The sequence below is a fragment of the Syngnathoides biaculeatus genome, chromosome 16 (assembly GCF_019802595.1).
Source record: "Syngnathoides biaculeatus isolate LvHL_M chromosome 16, ASM1980259v1, whole genome shotgun sequence".
Lineage (NCBI taxonomy): Eukaryota > Metazoa > Chordata > Actinopteri > Syngnathiformes > Syngnathidae > Syngnathoides > Syngnathoides biaculeatus.
In genome coordinates, this window is record NC_084655.1 from 17564622 (window position 1) to 17581600 (window position 16979).

Consider the following 16979-nt stretch of genomic DNA (forward strand, 5'->3'; position numbering starts at 1 on the left):
TGAGTTTGTACGGAATTGTAAGCAACGGGACAGATAAGGGTTAAAAAAAAAAACTGACGCATTCAAAATCACATTTCAAGTGTTTTCTCACTTGGACGTCTTCGTGCTTTTTGGGATGCAGTTGGCACCGCTGTCTTAACTACACGCGTACGCTGTCCAACGGAGTGAACAACAAGAGTCCAATTCTAATTTTAAACCAGGCTGTTTTGCAGACCGCTCGCTTGTAGAATGCTAAATTTGTTCAGCGCTAATTTTCTTGCCAAAAGGATGTTTAAAAAAATGAAAAATAAAGTCATGTTACACTGAATATCCAGCGTTGCAAAATATTAAAATAGCAATTAAAGACACAAACTCAGGTAGACTTGACTTTTTATAAGTTCTACATCTGTGGACCATGTAAAGTGAATATGGGGATTTGTTCCTAAATGCATTCAAAGTGCAAAGACTGAAAAGTATGCAGTACATTACTCGAGTTTTAGTCCCCTGATCTTTTGGGTGTGGTTAAAACGGTGCTCAGTGACACCCTGAGGTCGCGGCATCTTCCCTTTGGCCACTCCGTTTTAGAACACTTTTCATTCACTTGACAGGGACTTTAACGACGGATTTACATTTTGTCAGGTGTGATCAAAGGTGCAGTAGATTTCATTTTTTTTTTTAGTTTTATTTAGTTGCATTATGCACAGTACGCTGGTTAAGAATGGAAAATCAGTTTTTTTTTTCCATAATTTAAACAATTCATGTCTCCATAAGAGATCCCTACTTTACATACAATGCCTAACTTGTTTTTACACTTTTATGATCCATTTTTAGTAAACTGTATGCGAAAGAAGTCAAGTTTTGTACTAAAATTGAACTCTGGAACGTGTTTCAATGCAGTATTGTATAGAAGTGTAAATCCGTGCATGAAGACTTTAAAAATATTTTAAGCGATTGGCCTCATTTCACACCTGTATTTATGCATACTATATGAAAATGCAGTCCATTTTAATACATCAAGATAATTCATTAATGCATGCAAAGACAACATACAAATCCTCACCTGTGGACGCGACCTCCGCCGAGGGTTTTTGGGAGAGACAGAGTAAGGTCATGGCCAAACGGAGGATCATCATGTCGTCAAGGGAAAATAGCGGCAGAATGTGGACCAACTTCTTCCTGCCTTCACTCACTAACTCTATTTTCAACTTGCTGGACGCGCCACGCTGCTGCTCTCCACTCCTCCCTGGGGCTGATCATCCATCACCACGGCAACAAGAACGGACACCGGGATCGCCCGCCCACACGTCGACGGGCCTGGTTCCTTTCACAAAATTTGTTTTGTTTATTTCAGCAAACACGCCATACCACTGATTTTTTGTAAATTTTATCAGATGCAACATTATCATTGCAATGGCACATAATGATTAACATTCCATTCTGTTTTTTAATTCTGCTTGTTTTTCAGGTTATTTTTAAATAGAGAATATAATGACTATTTAATGACATAGTACAAATAACTATGATTAAAATAAATGTTTCTTTTAATTGTCTTAAAAAAATAACATGAGTTTCTGCTTGCTTATCAATGGAAAGTGGAGATAAAAAGTCTGCACACCCCCATTCAACTGCCAGATTTTGGGTGTACTATATAAAAGAATGACACCAAAGTCAATTTATTCCAAACCTTTTCTCACAATTATTGAGACCAATAACATCCGTCCATTTTCTTTGCCGCTTATCCTCATGAGGGTCGTGGGGAGTGCTGGAGTCTATCCCAGCTGTCAACGGGCAGGGGGCGGGGTACACCCTGAACTGATCGGCAGCCAATCGCAGGGCACATAGAGACAGACAACAGTCGCACTCACAATCACACCTTGGGGCAATTTAGAGTGTCGAATTAATGTTGCATTGCTTTGGGATGTGGGAGGAAAAAACCCACGCAGGCACAGGGAGAACCTGCAAACTGCATAATGGCTGTGCCGGGATTTGAACCCCAATCAACAGAACTGTGAGGCCAACCCTCTATCTAGTTTTCACAATTTTCAAATTTTCCATAATTAATAAAATACAATTTTGGGGGAAATTTGTTAATCACTTATCCTAAAAATGGCATAGAAATAAAATTATTTAAAAAAAGTATAAAGTGGTTTCATAAAAAAAATCGCAGTACTGTCTGTATTTTAGAATTAATTATGACTGACAAAATGCAAAAAATAGTGAAGTAACAAGAAATGTAAATACATATTCAACATTTTTAAATATATTCAATAATACTAATAATAATCAAAATGAAATAATAATATCAAATCCTCGCGATACTAACGCGAGACTGCGTACGCGCGGTTGTCATTGGTTAGGCAAACGGTGACGTAGGGGGCGGTTCCCGGAGGAAAGGCTACAGATCCCAAGAAGAAGAAAAAGAAGGAGAAGAAGAAGAGAAGGAGGAGGAAGAAGAGCAAGAAGGGGAAAAGAAGGAAGAAACAAGAAGAAGAAATCGGCGGATGAGAGCAGCCAAAGAAGAAAAAGTGACGTAAGTCAATTCCATTAAATAACTCTTAGAAACCAACGGGCCGTATCACGAGTCGGCTAACTAGTAATAAAGATTCGATAAACGTTTTAGACTTCAAAAGCGATGTTAGTCAAAGTTGCGGCGCTGCTTGGCTGACATCGAAGCGACCATCAAGCAAAAAAAAAAAAAAAAAAAAAACAACACGATATACACATTTTTCACTCTTACAAATGACGCATTTTTCGGCCTCAATCACCAACCACAGAAGCGCCGACTCGTATATTAGCTGAAAGGCGTTTTTATTACTGTGATGTTAGGCTGCTTACGTAAGCGGAATGTTAAGTTTTTTTTGGGGGGGGGGTGGAGGAAGCTTCCGTCCTTCCGATATCGTTCGCCGTTATGCTTAGCGGATGATGCTAACAGGCTAGCACCGGCTAACGAAAGTGGTCGGAGTTGACGTGAGCATTTTTTTCGTAGCTGTTCGCATAGCTTAAGTGCTAAACCTCTAAAAGCGCCGATTCCTAACTTGTGGGTGAGGTCGAGGACACGCCGTAAAAAAAATGGCAGTCTTGTCCTTACGAGTGTAGTGAACCCGCGTTTAACTTAGGTGATACATTCCAGGTTTATCCGAAATATAAACAGAAAATTGGTTTAGGTTTTTAACCTCCCCTACGGTTTGTGAACGCTGATGAATATTTCAAAATACACTTTTTAATTACAGTGAAATATTTGAATATTTACAAAAATATATATGCGTAAAATGTCAACCTACTATACATATTGTAGTATAATGTGCCTTTGGTCGGTTGGCATATGACATCAAAGAGTCTGTGCACCAGGCTCCAGTTATGGCCGACCTTAGTTTCTCTGTGAGTTTGCCTGCTCTGTGTTTTAGTGTTCTCTTAGTTCTGGATAAAGAATTGGCTGAACCTTGCCTCAACTACGACTAGACTTTAAAAAAACAAAACTAAGAACACTTTAAACCACAAAATACCACTTCCAAATGCTTTTAACACATTTAAACTCATTAAAACACAATTTTAAGCATTGTGCATGTATCAGATTACAAACTATTTCTGCAAGCACAGAATGTATATCAAATACTGTATGCATACTGTCGAGGTCATGCGGCATGTCATTGAGGTCATCTTTTAACTTATCCAAGTTGACTGCATTGTCTTTCATTACTGTTCATTTGAATGTTGTATAATTGTGGCCTAGGATCCAAATATATTTTATGTATTGGGTGAGAGACATTCATGGAGTCACACGCAAGATGGCTATATACCTCGTAACAATCAGAATTATTATGCTATAAAATGAGGCAATTTTAATACTGATGAAAGTTGTTAGCACTATGCTGGTTTTCTTTGCACCTTCACAGATATTCCAATGTGTCGAGGTAGCATCGAAGCATAAAACGAGCCATGGCACCCACTAGCATTTATTTATGCGGTGCCCGTTTGGGTAGAAAGAAAAGTGGGAGGTTAGGGTGCGGACTTAACAGGAATACAGTACATAGTATATCGTCACATCCTGCTGTTTGTAATCAAAATTGTGGTATTTCTCTACCTTGCAAACCTCAGGGCCATCTGCATTTTTTTTTTTTTTTCACTGTTGGTGACCCAGTTGATCCCCGAACTCACAGTTGAAATTCAGACTAAATAAAGATTAACGCTGCATTTCACATAGACAAAATGCCTTGATTTACGAGTCTACTTAATTTCATGACCACATTCGTTACTCAAAACTAGGGCTGCAGCGAGTACTCGTGTTTTTGTAGTGTGAAAAATGATTGAGGAATTTTCTTTGCCTTATTTATTTGTGAAGCTCAATGGAACATATGCAGAAACACGAAGGGCTTATGTCATCAACGGTAGGGGAGACAGTAGAAGCTGCACATTTTTTGATTCAAGGAGTGAGAAGATGGTGATAATCCACTACTTTTGAAAACCACACAACATAGAAGATGCCATCGCCGTCCGAAAATGCAAATGTGATAAAAATGTGGGAGGATTTCAGACTGAGCAAAAAGGCACAGTGGTGACCCTTGCATATTACAACAGCGGTTCTCCCAAGCACGTAAATCTCGCGACACCTCCTTCGAAGACACTGTTTGATACATAGCTGGTATACTACCTTCTGATCTGTAAGTGGCTACGTTTTGAGTCATGTACGTTCGGCGAGAGGAAAAAAAAGAGAGTGATATAGTCGAAAATGTATTGCTGCACTTTCTTTTCAAATACTCAATACTTAGCAGGTTAGAAGTTACGACCACAACATCCATGCTAGTTTCATTAGCCTAACTATGGCGTTTTTCTTCGTGTGTTAGTATTGAGCTAGCGGACCTTTTGTCAGCCCGACTTTTGTGATGTTTGTTAAATAAACCTGTATGTCGTAGTTTTTACTTTGGTAAAGAGCATTCGCTTCATGCTAAATGGTGCGATTCTGTTGGTTTCCTGTTTAACCTTTGGCTTGGGAGTAACAATAAACAGCTTGAAGGAAGCATTTGTTTATTTCAGTTGTTCATTTGCTGCTTGTCGTGAGGTTAGCTGCCACAATTTTGCGCCTGCGATGTGAAATGTTTTGTTACCAACTTTGGGCAAAAATCGTCACAGTGACAGCTCGTATCCCCAAAACTCACAAAGTTGCCACTGTATTTGTTTTAAGTTTTAACCTCACTTTTTTTTTTTTTTTTTTTTTTTTTAGCTGTTCTTGAGGTACATTGTGTTGCACAATTGTTTGTCAAATGCTTTATTTTTTAAATGAAGTATATATGAAGGCAAAAGAATAAATCAAACCCATATTCCCAATTGGGATGAGTAAAACATTTGTGTATCTGCCTAGCAATCTGCTTTATTATTGAACTAATTTATGCTTTTTGTTGTTGTTGGTGTAGTCTTGTGTAATCTTCACAGCGTCGGTTTATGAGTTTATAAGATGACTAAACTAGTCGAGTTTGAGGCTAGTCACTTTGTGTTTATGATCTTTGGCCCTTGTCCTTTTGAAGCTGTGACATCTTTTGAACAACATCAAAACCAACAAAAAAAAAAGATTGTCCAATGTAAAATAATGATGTAACCTTTGTTGTCTTTGATTTGGTGTGATCCTCCACTCTTTTGTTGTCTACCGGAATACGGCAAAACATGAAGGATGGATTAAATCATTTTAGAGAGTTGTATCTAGGCAGTAAAGTTGCGTCAGAGGTCGTGTTTTGCATTTTATTTTGGAGGCCTTTCTTGTCACTTGAGGACAACATTCAAGATTAAAAGAACATAAAGTGAAGGATAAAATACAGCAAGGTACGAGGAAACACAAAATAAAATATTACAAATAAGTTTAAAAAAAGTAATTGTAGCCAATCAATTAGTCCAAAGAGGTGTGATTTGTATAATGAACAGAGGCAGTCATTTTACAGTCATATTTAATTAACTTATTTTTGTCAAATTACCAAAAACACCATTTTAATTCCTTTTCGTTTATATGGCGCTAAAGGGACTTTTCACTGTAGGGATTAACATCTCAAACTGTGGCCCTTAAAGCATTTTGGAAATTGAAAGAAAATTTTAAACATTAAGTCGAATATATTATATAAGTTTTTTCATCCATTGCTATGCGTTTTCAAAACAGAGTTCCACGCTTTGCCAGTCATTTTAAGAACATTTTGAAGAATCTTTCAAGACCTCCAGAATATTTTCTGTGACAATGTAGACCAATTTTACCTCAAGACTACTTTCACCAGGAAAAGAAAAGTTTGTTTCTAGCTTTCTCCGTTCTTTAGTAATCAGCGACAGAGCATGGGTTGTTTGGTTTCTGCTCAAAAATCAGAGAACAAAATCTTTGTGGAAAGAAACAAGTCGAGTAGACCAAACAATTTTCTTGCTTTTGTTGCTCCTCAAACAATACTCAGAGAGGGATTTTGATGGCTCAATGTTTATAAGCTTATACAGAAAAGGTGTGTGAATAGCTTAATAAATTGTTAAAATAAAATGAATGTATAAGTATGTATGTATTGCAAAAAAGCACATTTGGTATTTTGCTGCTGTACTGCATGCATGACTTCTTGTTGAAGTTTGGATTTTAGAATTAGATTTTTAGTTGTATGTGAGATTAAACCTGAACTGGATTGATTGTCGTGGTGCTTTTTTTTTTTTCATATATGTCAGAGAAAAAGGAAATGCCAGAGATTTTTTTTTTTTTTCTCCCTCCTCTCCTTGCTGTTGACTGCTGGTGATGACTTTCCTGTTTGCTTTTCCTAAGATATCTCAAGAGGTTCCCAACCCTAAACCTCAAAGCTTCTGCTTGCCAGACAGCTGAGTGCCTCGTGGAAAAGCACAGTTGTTGCCGAACTCGCCAATGGCCTGTGAACACCTGAAGTCAGTTCAAACGTAAACACCGGCTAGCGATGTTTAGACCATGTTAGGGCCGCGCCAACTCGCAGTCTGCCGATCACACGACTTTCCTAACCCTGCAAAATCAAAACTGGCGTGTAAAAACGTCGAAAACAAAGTTCCATATGCATTTTGCGGCCCCCAGCATCATCCACCATAAGTCAATCACGAGCCCCTGCGTGTTTACGTCATCGCAAAGTCAAAATTTGTCACAGATGTGCATGAACTTGCGTAGATTGTCCTTGAAAGTGAGCGTAGAATATGATCATTTTTGTGAAATCGTCTGAGAGATGAGGTCAAACCCATTAATGTAGTGATGTCGGTTGAGAAGGTTCACTAACGCGCTTGTCTTTTACATGAACCAACTAAGGGAACCTACCGTTCATGAAACTGAAAGTCCACTGCATCGTTTGCTACGCCTACAATAGTTGAACAATCCCCAAAAATTTTTCCCTTTTTTGATGGTCCCTAACTATTTGTGTATTTCATCTTTTTTTAGCACTTTTAATGCATTTTAATAAATCAATATCGCTGTTGTTAATATTAGATTTAACTAGGAACCAAAAACAGAAGGAAATATTACTCAAGTAACACAAAATGGAGATCTGCTTTTGCATTTGAACTCTTCAACTATTGGAGTCAGTGTGGAATTTGTAGTTTTGTGTGCACATTTCACGAGGTGATGCTTTCCCTAATGCCTGACTGTCCCGCTTGCCCGGTACAGGAGGCCATTATGAATATTTCACTGCCCCACACCCCCCCTCTTTAGAGCTCCTCCTTCCTGGCTTTTCTTTTTCTCTCTTTGTCCCACTCTCTCTCCTTCACTCTCTTCCTCTCTCTCTCTCTCTCTCTCTCTCTCTCTCTCTCTCTCTCTCTTTCTTGACCCAGTTCCCAGTGGTGGTCTTATTAGGGATGCGAGCAAAACATTCATTCATATGAGCAGCTCTGTACCTCTCAGAAAAAAGCATCCAATTCCATGAAAACACATCAGCTGCACTTTCCCTTCACATGCACGTATACTACTGGTTGTATTCTTTACCATCGATCCCCAACCTTTTTTCCTGTCATTGACCAGTTTCACTTTAAGAAGTATTAGAACCGACAGTTGTTGGAATGAATAAAAACATGATAAAATTACAACTTGCTATTTTGCTGAATGTAGCTGCAGTTATTAGTCGGAGCGCTGTGCTTGTTTTTCTTTTTAATTAGCCGGTCAGATCTCAGGGTAATGGGAGACAGACATCCCAATTATCTTATTTTTGTTCCAGTCGACTACTGCGTGATTGTGTTTGAAGTGAGTGTGTGAGAATCACCTTTTCAATAACCCCATATTTTAATCAAGACCACCGATGTTGTCTCTTGAATAAGCTTTGTGTTACTTGGAAGTGTTAAGCGCTTCTTATTTTGTCTCATCATATGGCTTTCAACGCTTTCAACACCAAAGAAGCGTGTGGGCCTACTTTATTACTACCGTCATTTCCGGTCTACAGAGCGCACCTGATTATAACCCTCACCCAGTACATTTGTATAGGAAATACGATTTGGTACATACATAAGCCGCACCTGTGTAAAAGCTGCAAGTGCCCACATTCAAACACGAGATATTTCTAAAGAAAGCCGGTACACAGAGAGTTTTCAAAGTTTTAATACCTTAGCTTCACTTAACATAGCAACAACACGGTAGCATGAACAGGGCTGTTTAAAAATAAAATTGAATTAAAAACACTGGTTAAAAAAAACACCCACGACAACTACACCAAAGCAACACGGTAGCATAGCACTAACAGGGCTGGTTCAAAAAACAAACGAAAAAAAAAAAAAACATACATAAATTACCGAGATGCACCAGTAACACAGCAGCAACACGCTGGCGTTGTGCTAACAGGGCTGGTTAAAAGAAAGAAAAAAAAAAAACAGCGTAAAAATCACTGAGACACGGCAGTAACACGCTAGCACAGCGCTAACAGAGCCGGTTTAAAAAAAAAAACAAAAAAAAAAACATACCGGTAAAAGTAATTTCCTCGGCACATATATTCCACCGGTCTCACTCTTAGCTTTTCTGCTCGACTGCCCCCTTGCGGCCGTTATAAAAAATGCACAAATTAGCCGCGTGACCCCATAAGCCGCAGGTTTGAAAGTGTGTGAAAAAAGTCGCGGTTTATAGGCTGGAAATTACGGTAGTGTATCATGACCGAAACGAGTGGTTTGAGGTGCACTGAGGAATAGGTAGATCTACATGATTTTCAAAATACAACTTTTTAAAATGAAAAAAAAATTAAAGACTGATCAATAAAGGGTTATTTATTTTTTTTAAATGAAGGATTTCTTTGGACAGAGTGTGAATGCTCTGTAAAACATTCCCCAAAAACGCATTTTTTTTTCTGACACGTAAAACAGAATTCTCTGGAACCCATCAGCTTGATTTTTGAAATTTTGGGTGTATTGTACTCAATTTGAAGTGATTGTTCCAATCAGAGTCGATCTTTTGACACGTCGCTAGTTCAATTAAATTCCCCACGGTAGCCCTATGATAGTCAAAAGAGCAGTTCCTTTCCTGAAAATGGCCCAAAACTCCTAAATAGCACCTTCAAACCCAAGTGGCAGACGAGCCGTGCTATGGATTCGATAGCATAGGTGCACTTGAGTCTTGTGATTAGCTAGTCCTGAATAGTTTATGGTGGTGGTGGGGGGGGTGATCTCCCGTCACAAGTTGAAGATTAAGCCCGGCTCAGAAGCACTTAAAACAAAAGTTGATTGCATCAGCTGCGATGTCTTAACTTCATCTTTCATCATGCTTGACCCCTCCCCGTTCATGCCACGTGACCCCGTCCGAAGTTGGTCCTGTCTTTTTAACGTGCTCAGCGGTTTAAGAAAAAAAAAAAAAAAAAACCCTTCTGCCCACTTTGCACTTCCTGCGTTTCCTGCCCAGTCGCCAACACAAAAGATGGTTGACCTCCATGTTTGCAATGTTTTAATTCAAGTCCAGTGTTCTGAATTGAAGTGCTCTGGTCGTACAAGCGGGTTCCAGGTGTTATAACACTCACACGTGCACACAATTGTGCACACAGACACACACACGCACACACACAAAGCCATGAAACTTACATACTCATGGTTTCAGGAACAGGAAGTTATGTCGAGTCCAACTCGTGCGTTTTGGTTCTTGTGTGCAGTTTGACCCTTAAACTGTTTTGATACTCAATATGTTCCATATTTCACATTCCCGCAGTCGGTACAAATCTGCGATTTAGAGGTAACGTGAGTGAGGGTTTTCAAGATTTAAATTAATTTGAGGACATGCATTGCAAGTATAAAATTAACAGAAAATACTGTATGTATTAGTAGCATGTGATGTTAACAGGTCTGCATATTTTTAGTGTCTGGGCCTGCGTGTGTTTATATTTTATTTTGTTTATTGGCTGTACTCCAGGTGCTAATAAACAGTGTTTTAACACTCCAAAACTCACTGCCTATGACAGTTGCTGTCAAAACTTGTCACACTGATATTGGCATACATCTATCGTAATTCCCGGCCTACAGAGCGCACCTGATTATAAGCCTCACCCAGTACATTTGTACAGGAAATACCATTTGGTACATACATTTGCCGCAGATGTGTAAAAGCTGCAAGTGCCCACATTGTAACAAGAGAAGAGAAAGACGGTACACAGAGAGTTTAATGCTAATGCTAGCGCCGTGCTAACAGGCCCTGTTAAAAAAATAATTATATATGTATATCACCGGTAAATATTCCCTGAGACACGGCAGTAACATGCTAGCGCAGCGCTAAGAGGGCCGGACCTGTAAAAGTCACTTCCTCGACACATATATTCCACCGGTCTCACTGTTTCCACTCAAGTGGCCCCTTGCGGCTGTTAGGAAAAAAAATGCACAAATTAGCTGCATCACAGCAAAAATCGCAGGGCTGAAAGCGAGTGAATAAAGTTGCGGTCTATAGGCCGGAAATTACGGCAATTACCCAAATGGGGCAAAGGGTCTTAATGGTCTGCTTTTGATTCTGTCTGAAAGGGACGGATGAATGTAAGATAATCTTAGTTGATGAACTTTTTTTTTTTTTTTCAAAAATATTTCTTGGGTCTTCAACTGAAGTTATCGACATATATCTACATAATCATATTGTCATTTGAATTATTTTAATGTAGTCTACAGGCTTAATCTTTCCCAAAGTGTTAAATCACCAACAAGAGTTTATATGATACAGTTAATAGTAATATTTCTTTAGTGATATGGTCGCTAACTTTACCTGTATGTATCATGATCTGACAAAGATAAGAGAAAAATGATTGCCCAAAATATAATTTAATGCATTTACTTGTGTTTTTCAGTTCCCCTGGCGTTGTCTCCTCTTCCTTTTGGCTCTTGCCTTAACTGAACCCGGCCACCCCACCACTGATTCTTCTATCTCCCCCCACCCCGAATCAAGCTCCTATGGCCGGACGAGGCGGACCGGCGCGGACCAATGGCGCCGCAGCGGCCAGCAACAAGATCTGCCAGTTCAAGCTGGTGCTGTTGGGTGAGTCGGCGGTGGGCAAGTCCAGCCTGGTGCTCCGCTTTGTCAAAGGCCAGTTCCACGAGTACCAGGAGAGCACCATCGGAGGTGGGTTTAACCTTCACCCTCAACTAATGTCACTTTTTCCATTGTACCTCCTCTCACCACAACCAGTTTTGCTCCGCCCCCGTGTGGTCACTTCTCAGTTAAACTTTTTTTGAGACCGAGCTGTGAGAATGGTACCGCTTTTCAAAGCCTCCACTGACTTGGTTCTAAAACGCAGACTCAGGAGGGCGGTGACGCAACTGTCATTTGAGTGGCCAACAGTTGTAGGCGTGGTGACTTATCCCTTTCAGAATTGTGGCATCTACAGGCTGTAGCACACCGAGCGACGCCGCTGAACTTTTACATAGTGAGTGTGATTTAGTGACTGTTTTTATTAGTGGCTGATCCGTCTGCTTCTAGTTTTATTGCAATTCAAAAAATCGCCGCTGATGAGCTTTCCCTCACAGGGAAAACACATTTCATGTTGTATCTAGCCATATAAATAGTATATATAAAGCATCAAACATTGTTTTACATCAATACTTAATTGTATACATAATGTGTAATGTACCCGTGGATGAAAACGCAAAGCTTGTGATACGAACAAACAGGCTGAGTACTTCCAAATGAATAGAGCATCCCTTCAAACATCATCAACTCTTTTATTTTTGCAACCTGTTTTTTCTTTAACTATTAATCATTTTATGGTTTAAGGAATTATTGAAGACAGCATTAAATGCCGATAGAGCTTGTGCACATGACGTCGCCATTTTCACGGCGCCATATTGCTGGTCAAAAAAGAGCTGGTCGACAGTGTGGGGGACATTGAACCGGAGGAGAATATTCACAATGCCCGAGACTTGTTGTGCTGTTGGTTGTTACAACAGATAAGACAGATAGTCAAAGAGGTCATTCTATAGAATACTAGCTGAAAAGCTCGATGGATTTCGGCAATTAAACGTGATGGATGGTGCCCAACCAAATACACATGACTGTGTCGTGATCATTTCATTTCATTCTCAAATTCCCAAGAAGTATTAATAATGCCAAGTTAGCTCATTTGAGAACAATGCGTGTTTAAAAAAAAAAAAAAAGAGAGAGACAGGGAGTCATCTCCAACATACACGGAAGCGTGTTGCAGCCACACGTCAACCTCTCCCCAACAGACGTGTTTTTTTTTTTTGTTTTTTTTTAATTAAATATGCATTGTTCTCAAATGAGTCGAATGCATATTTAAAAAAAAGAAAATAAACCGTCGGTCAAACAGAGCTTTAGGAAGGTTAACGTGTGGCCACAACACGCTTCCGTGCTTCCACATTGGACTTATTTGAGAATAATGCATATTTAAAAAAAAATAAATAAATAAATAAGTCTGTCACGAAGTGGTCTACATTTAACGTGTGGCCGCAAGCCTCTTCCGTGTTCACGAGCCGTCAACTCGTCTTTTTTTTTCCAATCATAGTTAATGAATGCGAGTTTATTTAAATATTAGTATTTGTTTGAAAAAATCCAAGTGGCTCCATCACTATGTGGGATTTATTCTTAATTGAGAATAGATCCAGCAATGAAGTATTTGTATGCATCCAGACTTTTATACGATTTCACACTTTTCCGTGTAACTCTCGACGACATACTCACCAGATCCATGCGTATATCCAGTTGTCCAAGAAAAGCGGAAGTGGGTTAACAGTCCAATTTCTTATCGGTGAAAACATCGACTTTGGCGTTAAATATGGGTCCTGTATGACAAAGTGTCTCTCATTTTTCCTACGTACCTTCGTTTATCATCACCTTCTAAATGCTTAACGGGATTGGACAAATTTCTGGGTGTCGTGCTATAAAATGTATTTTCGTGTCGTCTCCAACCGACTTCGCTTTGAACCATGCTTTGCTCGCCCGGCAGTGTGGCCAGTCACGTGACTTCGGTGACGTGGGTGCACGAGCTCTATCCAGTCCCTCACCGCATCCACTCGTGAACTGCCTGTGTGGCGACGCATTGGTCACTCTACACGATTGTCTGGTCCAGTCGAGTTCGACCACGATGCACACTGTGCGACAGGCTTAAAGTTGCTTTTGTTCTGTGGCTGACTAATGAGATGGGGACAGTTTTGTCCGTATTGACAAAAGATGAAATTCCGTGGGATGGAAAGCACGAAAAGAAACGATCATGTCACCTTCTGTTTCATCCTGCCCCTTTGAGCGGGGCCAGGCCGTTCTGGAACTTGTAATGGAGAAGCGGCATAAGTCAGGGGTAGTACTAGTCAAAGATCAGAAAGTGTTCAACAACGCGCTGGGGAAGTCAGAGCTTGGTTTCCTTTGTCATGTGACAAAAAGCTGAGTCAGCAGCCCCCTTTGTTGCATACTTGTAAACTCTTATCATGGCCTCTTTTTTGGGGGGAGGCGGGGAGTATAGAAAAATGCTGTATGTACATTTAGTTACCTATTTTCCCATCGAACAGTTATGCAAGTTATATATGCTATTAAGTGCTTGTCCTTCTCTCCCCCGTGTAGCGGCCTTCCTCACACAGACAGTATGCCTGGATGACACAACGGTGAAGTTTGAAATCTGGGACACTGCGGGCCAGGAGCGCTATCACAGTTTGGCGCCCATGTACTATCGAGGTGCCCAGGCAGCCATTGTCGTGTATGACATCACCAACACGGTGAGCGATAAGCCCTCAGACATGCAGACTTGCCATTCGCTTGCTGACCCTTGTGATCGCGTTTGGGTTGATGATTACCTTATTCTTAAGACCTTTGCGCTTTTATGTTCACGTGGTCATGCGTAACCCATTATAAAATGCTATGTTTGAAACTTTTTTTTTTTTTTTTTTTAAAAGGACACTTTCGCACGTGCAAAGAACTGGGTGAAGGAGCTGCAGCGACAAGCTAGCCCAAACATTGTTATTGCTTTGTCTGGGAATAAAGCTGACCTAGCCAACAAGAGAGCTGTCGATTTCCAAGTAAAGCCTGAAAATTGATTTTATTATTTTAGTTATTTGTTTTTTGGTGTAATGCTCACGTGTGTGTGTGTGTGTTTATGTCTCTGCACTCCACTTCATCAGGAGGCGCAAGCATACGCCGATGACAACAGTTTGCTCTTCATGGAGACATCTGCCAAGACTGCCATGAATGTGAATGAGATCTTTATGGCTATAGGTAAGCAACATATTTGAAATATGGCTGCTTGCATTGGTGTACAGAAATCGTGTCACTCGCAAGGCGAGATGAAAACACGTGGATTATTTAATTTTGTATTTTCTCTTTAATTTCTACATCGTATTGGGATTATTTTTGGGAAATTTATTTTTGTTGTTTGCTTTGTATTTCATTTTTCTGTAATAATTTTGTTTAAGTTGAATTGGATATTTTTGTTTTACTATTGGGCAGGGTGGCAATTTTTTGCCTTATTGAGATCAAAGTCTCCTAATAGGCCACAATCAAGGGATTAACATTTCTTTTTCGTTTAACGCATAAAACAAAGAAGTACCCTCTCGCGGGCAGCGTCCCAAAACTGGGACGGGTATGTTATCAGTTCCATGAAGTGGTACATACTAGAGATATGTTTATCAATTCATTCTTATTCTAGAACGACACTTATGCATTAATAATATTGATGGATTAGCGTTTTGAAGACAAACTTGGTTGCATACTGCCCTTTCTTCTCTTGGAAAACGCTCCATGTGTACTTGAGGCAGCCATGTTGGGTCAGGAAGGAAAGGGAAATAACTCCGTATTAACTTTGACCGATGAGTTATCCTCTCCTGATACCAAATTATGACATCAGATTAAAGCACTTAAATATTTTGATATAATGGATATAATGCGTGAAACTCATGATGTCCCAAAAATGGGACTCTGCCCACGAATGGGTTAATTTTTAGTTGTATTGTCGGATTTTAATTATTTTATTTTGCATTTCAGTCACATTTTATTTTGGCCTATTCATTTTTTTGTTGTTGTTGATTTCAACATTTTAAGTTATAATTAAATGTATTTTATTTGTGAAATGTTATAGAATTAATTTTTTTTCATTTTTTTAAACTTTTTTTTTTACTTTAATTTCATGTTTTTTTTATACAACTCGTGTAAGGTGCCATCGGTTATAAAACATAAGCAAGAGAAAAAGTAGTTTGAAACAACAGTGCTAAAATTTAGCTCAGCTGTGCATTAAATAAACTTCACCAATAAAGTTCACTTGTATAGAAAAATGTATTGCTGTTTTAACAAAATATCTGACATCATTTGTGATTCCAAACAGCTAAGAAGCTCCCTAAGAACGAGCCGCAGGGCGGCGCAGGAGCCGGCAGCCGCGCCCGGGGAGGCGTGGACCTTCAGGAGGCAGCCCCCCAGGGCCGCAGCAGCCAGTGCTGCGGGGGCAACTAACCCTCTTGAGGCTTCCTTCCATCAGTTGAGTCTAGCCACTTACCAGTTTGGATGACACGGACCAGATATGATCAGCCAACCGTCAAAAAACGTCACGGCATTGGGACCAAAACACGGCAGCAATTACAAACTGTATGGCCGATGACGACATCGGCCCAGCGACCAATCATGTTTTAAAGGCCCCCCCCTCCAAACTCTCTTTTGATGGTTGGACACTTTGGGGAACAAACATCCCAGTCATGGTATTATTAAAAACAACAAAAAAAATCCTCAAAGCTCACATTTGTTTCTGTATTTGTGTAGAAAAAAAAATATATATACATTAAAAAAAAAATGCAGCGAGAAGGAATGAAATTAAGAAGACAGCCAGACGTCCTTCTTGGTAGAACTGTGTAGCTGCGATATTGTCCTTATTATAACTTCTGTTGGACACCTTATGATTTTTTTTTTTTTTTTTTTTTTTTAAGCTACCCAACAATCACCCAACTATATAAATCATCATACTTCCTTAACACCCATACGTAGTTTGAGCATTAAACATCAATAACAAATAAGATTGGTTTTCTTTGTATGTTTAAGGCTATTTGTGGGGTTTATAACCAATCAGAAGCAAACATCTTACCCATCTGTCTCTGCATTATTTTCAGTTTCTTTTTGTTTGTTTTTGTTCCATGTCTTAATTTTTTTTTTTTTTGAACATATGGTATTAAATGCACTGGTTCTGTCTCATCTTTGTGAGTATAGATTGCTCGCCTTGGCATTTTTCTTCATTTGTACTCTGTGTAGAAGAGTGACAAAAAGTGGTGGAAAAAGGAAAACGTAATTTTACCAATAAACCTCGAGAAGTCATTTTTCCTGAGTGCTCAATTCTTATTTTATCAGAATCATCTTTATTATATATATATATATATATATATATATATATATATAATATATATATCTCCAGTAGGTGGAGCCGCTCCAACACAACACAGTCATCTGACAGAAAATACTGTAAAGCACACATTACCAGTTGAGGCCTATTACTGTTTTTAAATTAAGTATATTCAATTTTTTATGTTTTATAGATCCCTCCCATTCATTAAATTTTCAGAATTGTATTCATATAGGACTCAATTCGTTATTGGGGAAACTCCTTTGATTAAAGAACACATTACCC

General features: G+C 39.3%; 2 protein-coding genes across 5 annotated transcripts in view; one reads left to right on the top strand and one right to left on the bottom strand.

Annotated features, from left to right (window-relative positions):
- Positions 1–5109, bottom strand: part of LOC133514089 (plexin domain-containing protein 1-like) — a 25510-nt gene extending 20401 nt beyond the window's left edge. The window contains exons 1-2 of one of the 4 annotated variants that reach the window (XM_061845393.1): positions 3261–5109; positions 1040–1300 (exon numbers count right to left, since the gene is read on the bottom strand). In XM_061845393.1, coding sequence (XP_061701377.1) covers positions 1040–1112 — 73 coding nt within the window. In that variant the 5' untranslated portion in view covers positions 1113–1300; positions 3261–5109. Of the gene's footprint in view, positions 1–1039; positions 1301–1663; positions 2135–2716 lie in introns of those variants that run through there. The other 3 variants (XM_061845391.1, XM_061845392.1, XM_061845395.1) reach the window with 3 other exon arrangements.
- On the top strand, positions 2350–16669 carry rab5c (RAB5C, member RAS oncogene family). Its single transcript, XM_061845402.1, has 6 exons — positions 2350–2509; positions 11226–11497; positions 13946–14097; positions 14275–14397; positions 14500–14593; positions 15696–16669. The coding sequence occupies exons 2-6, from the start codon at positions 11329–11331 to the stop codon at positions 15818–15820; spliced, it is 663 nt and encodes a 220-aa protein (XP_061701386.1). The 5' UTR covers positions 2350–2509; positions 11226–11328; the 3' UTR covers positions 15821–16669.
- Positions 16670–16979: the final 310 nt, after the last annotated feature.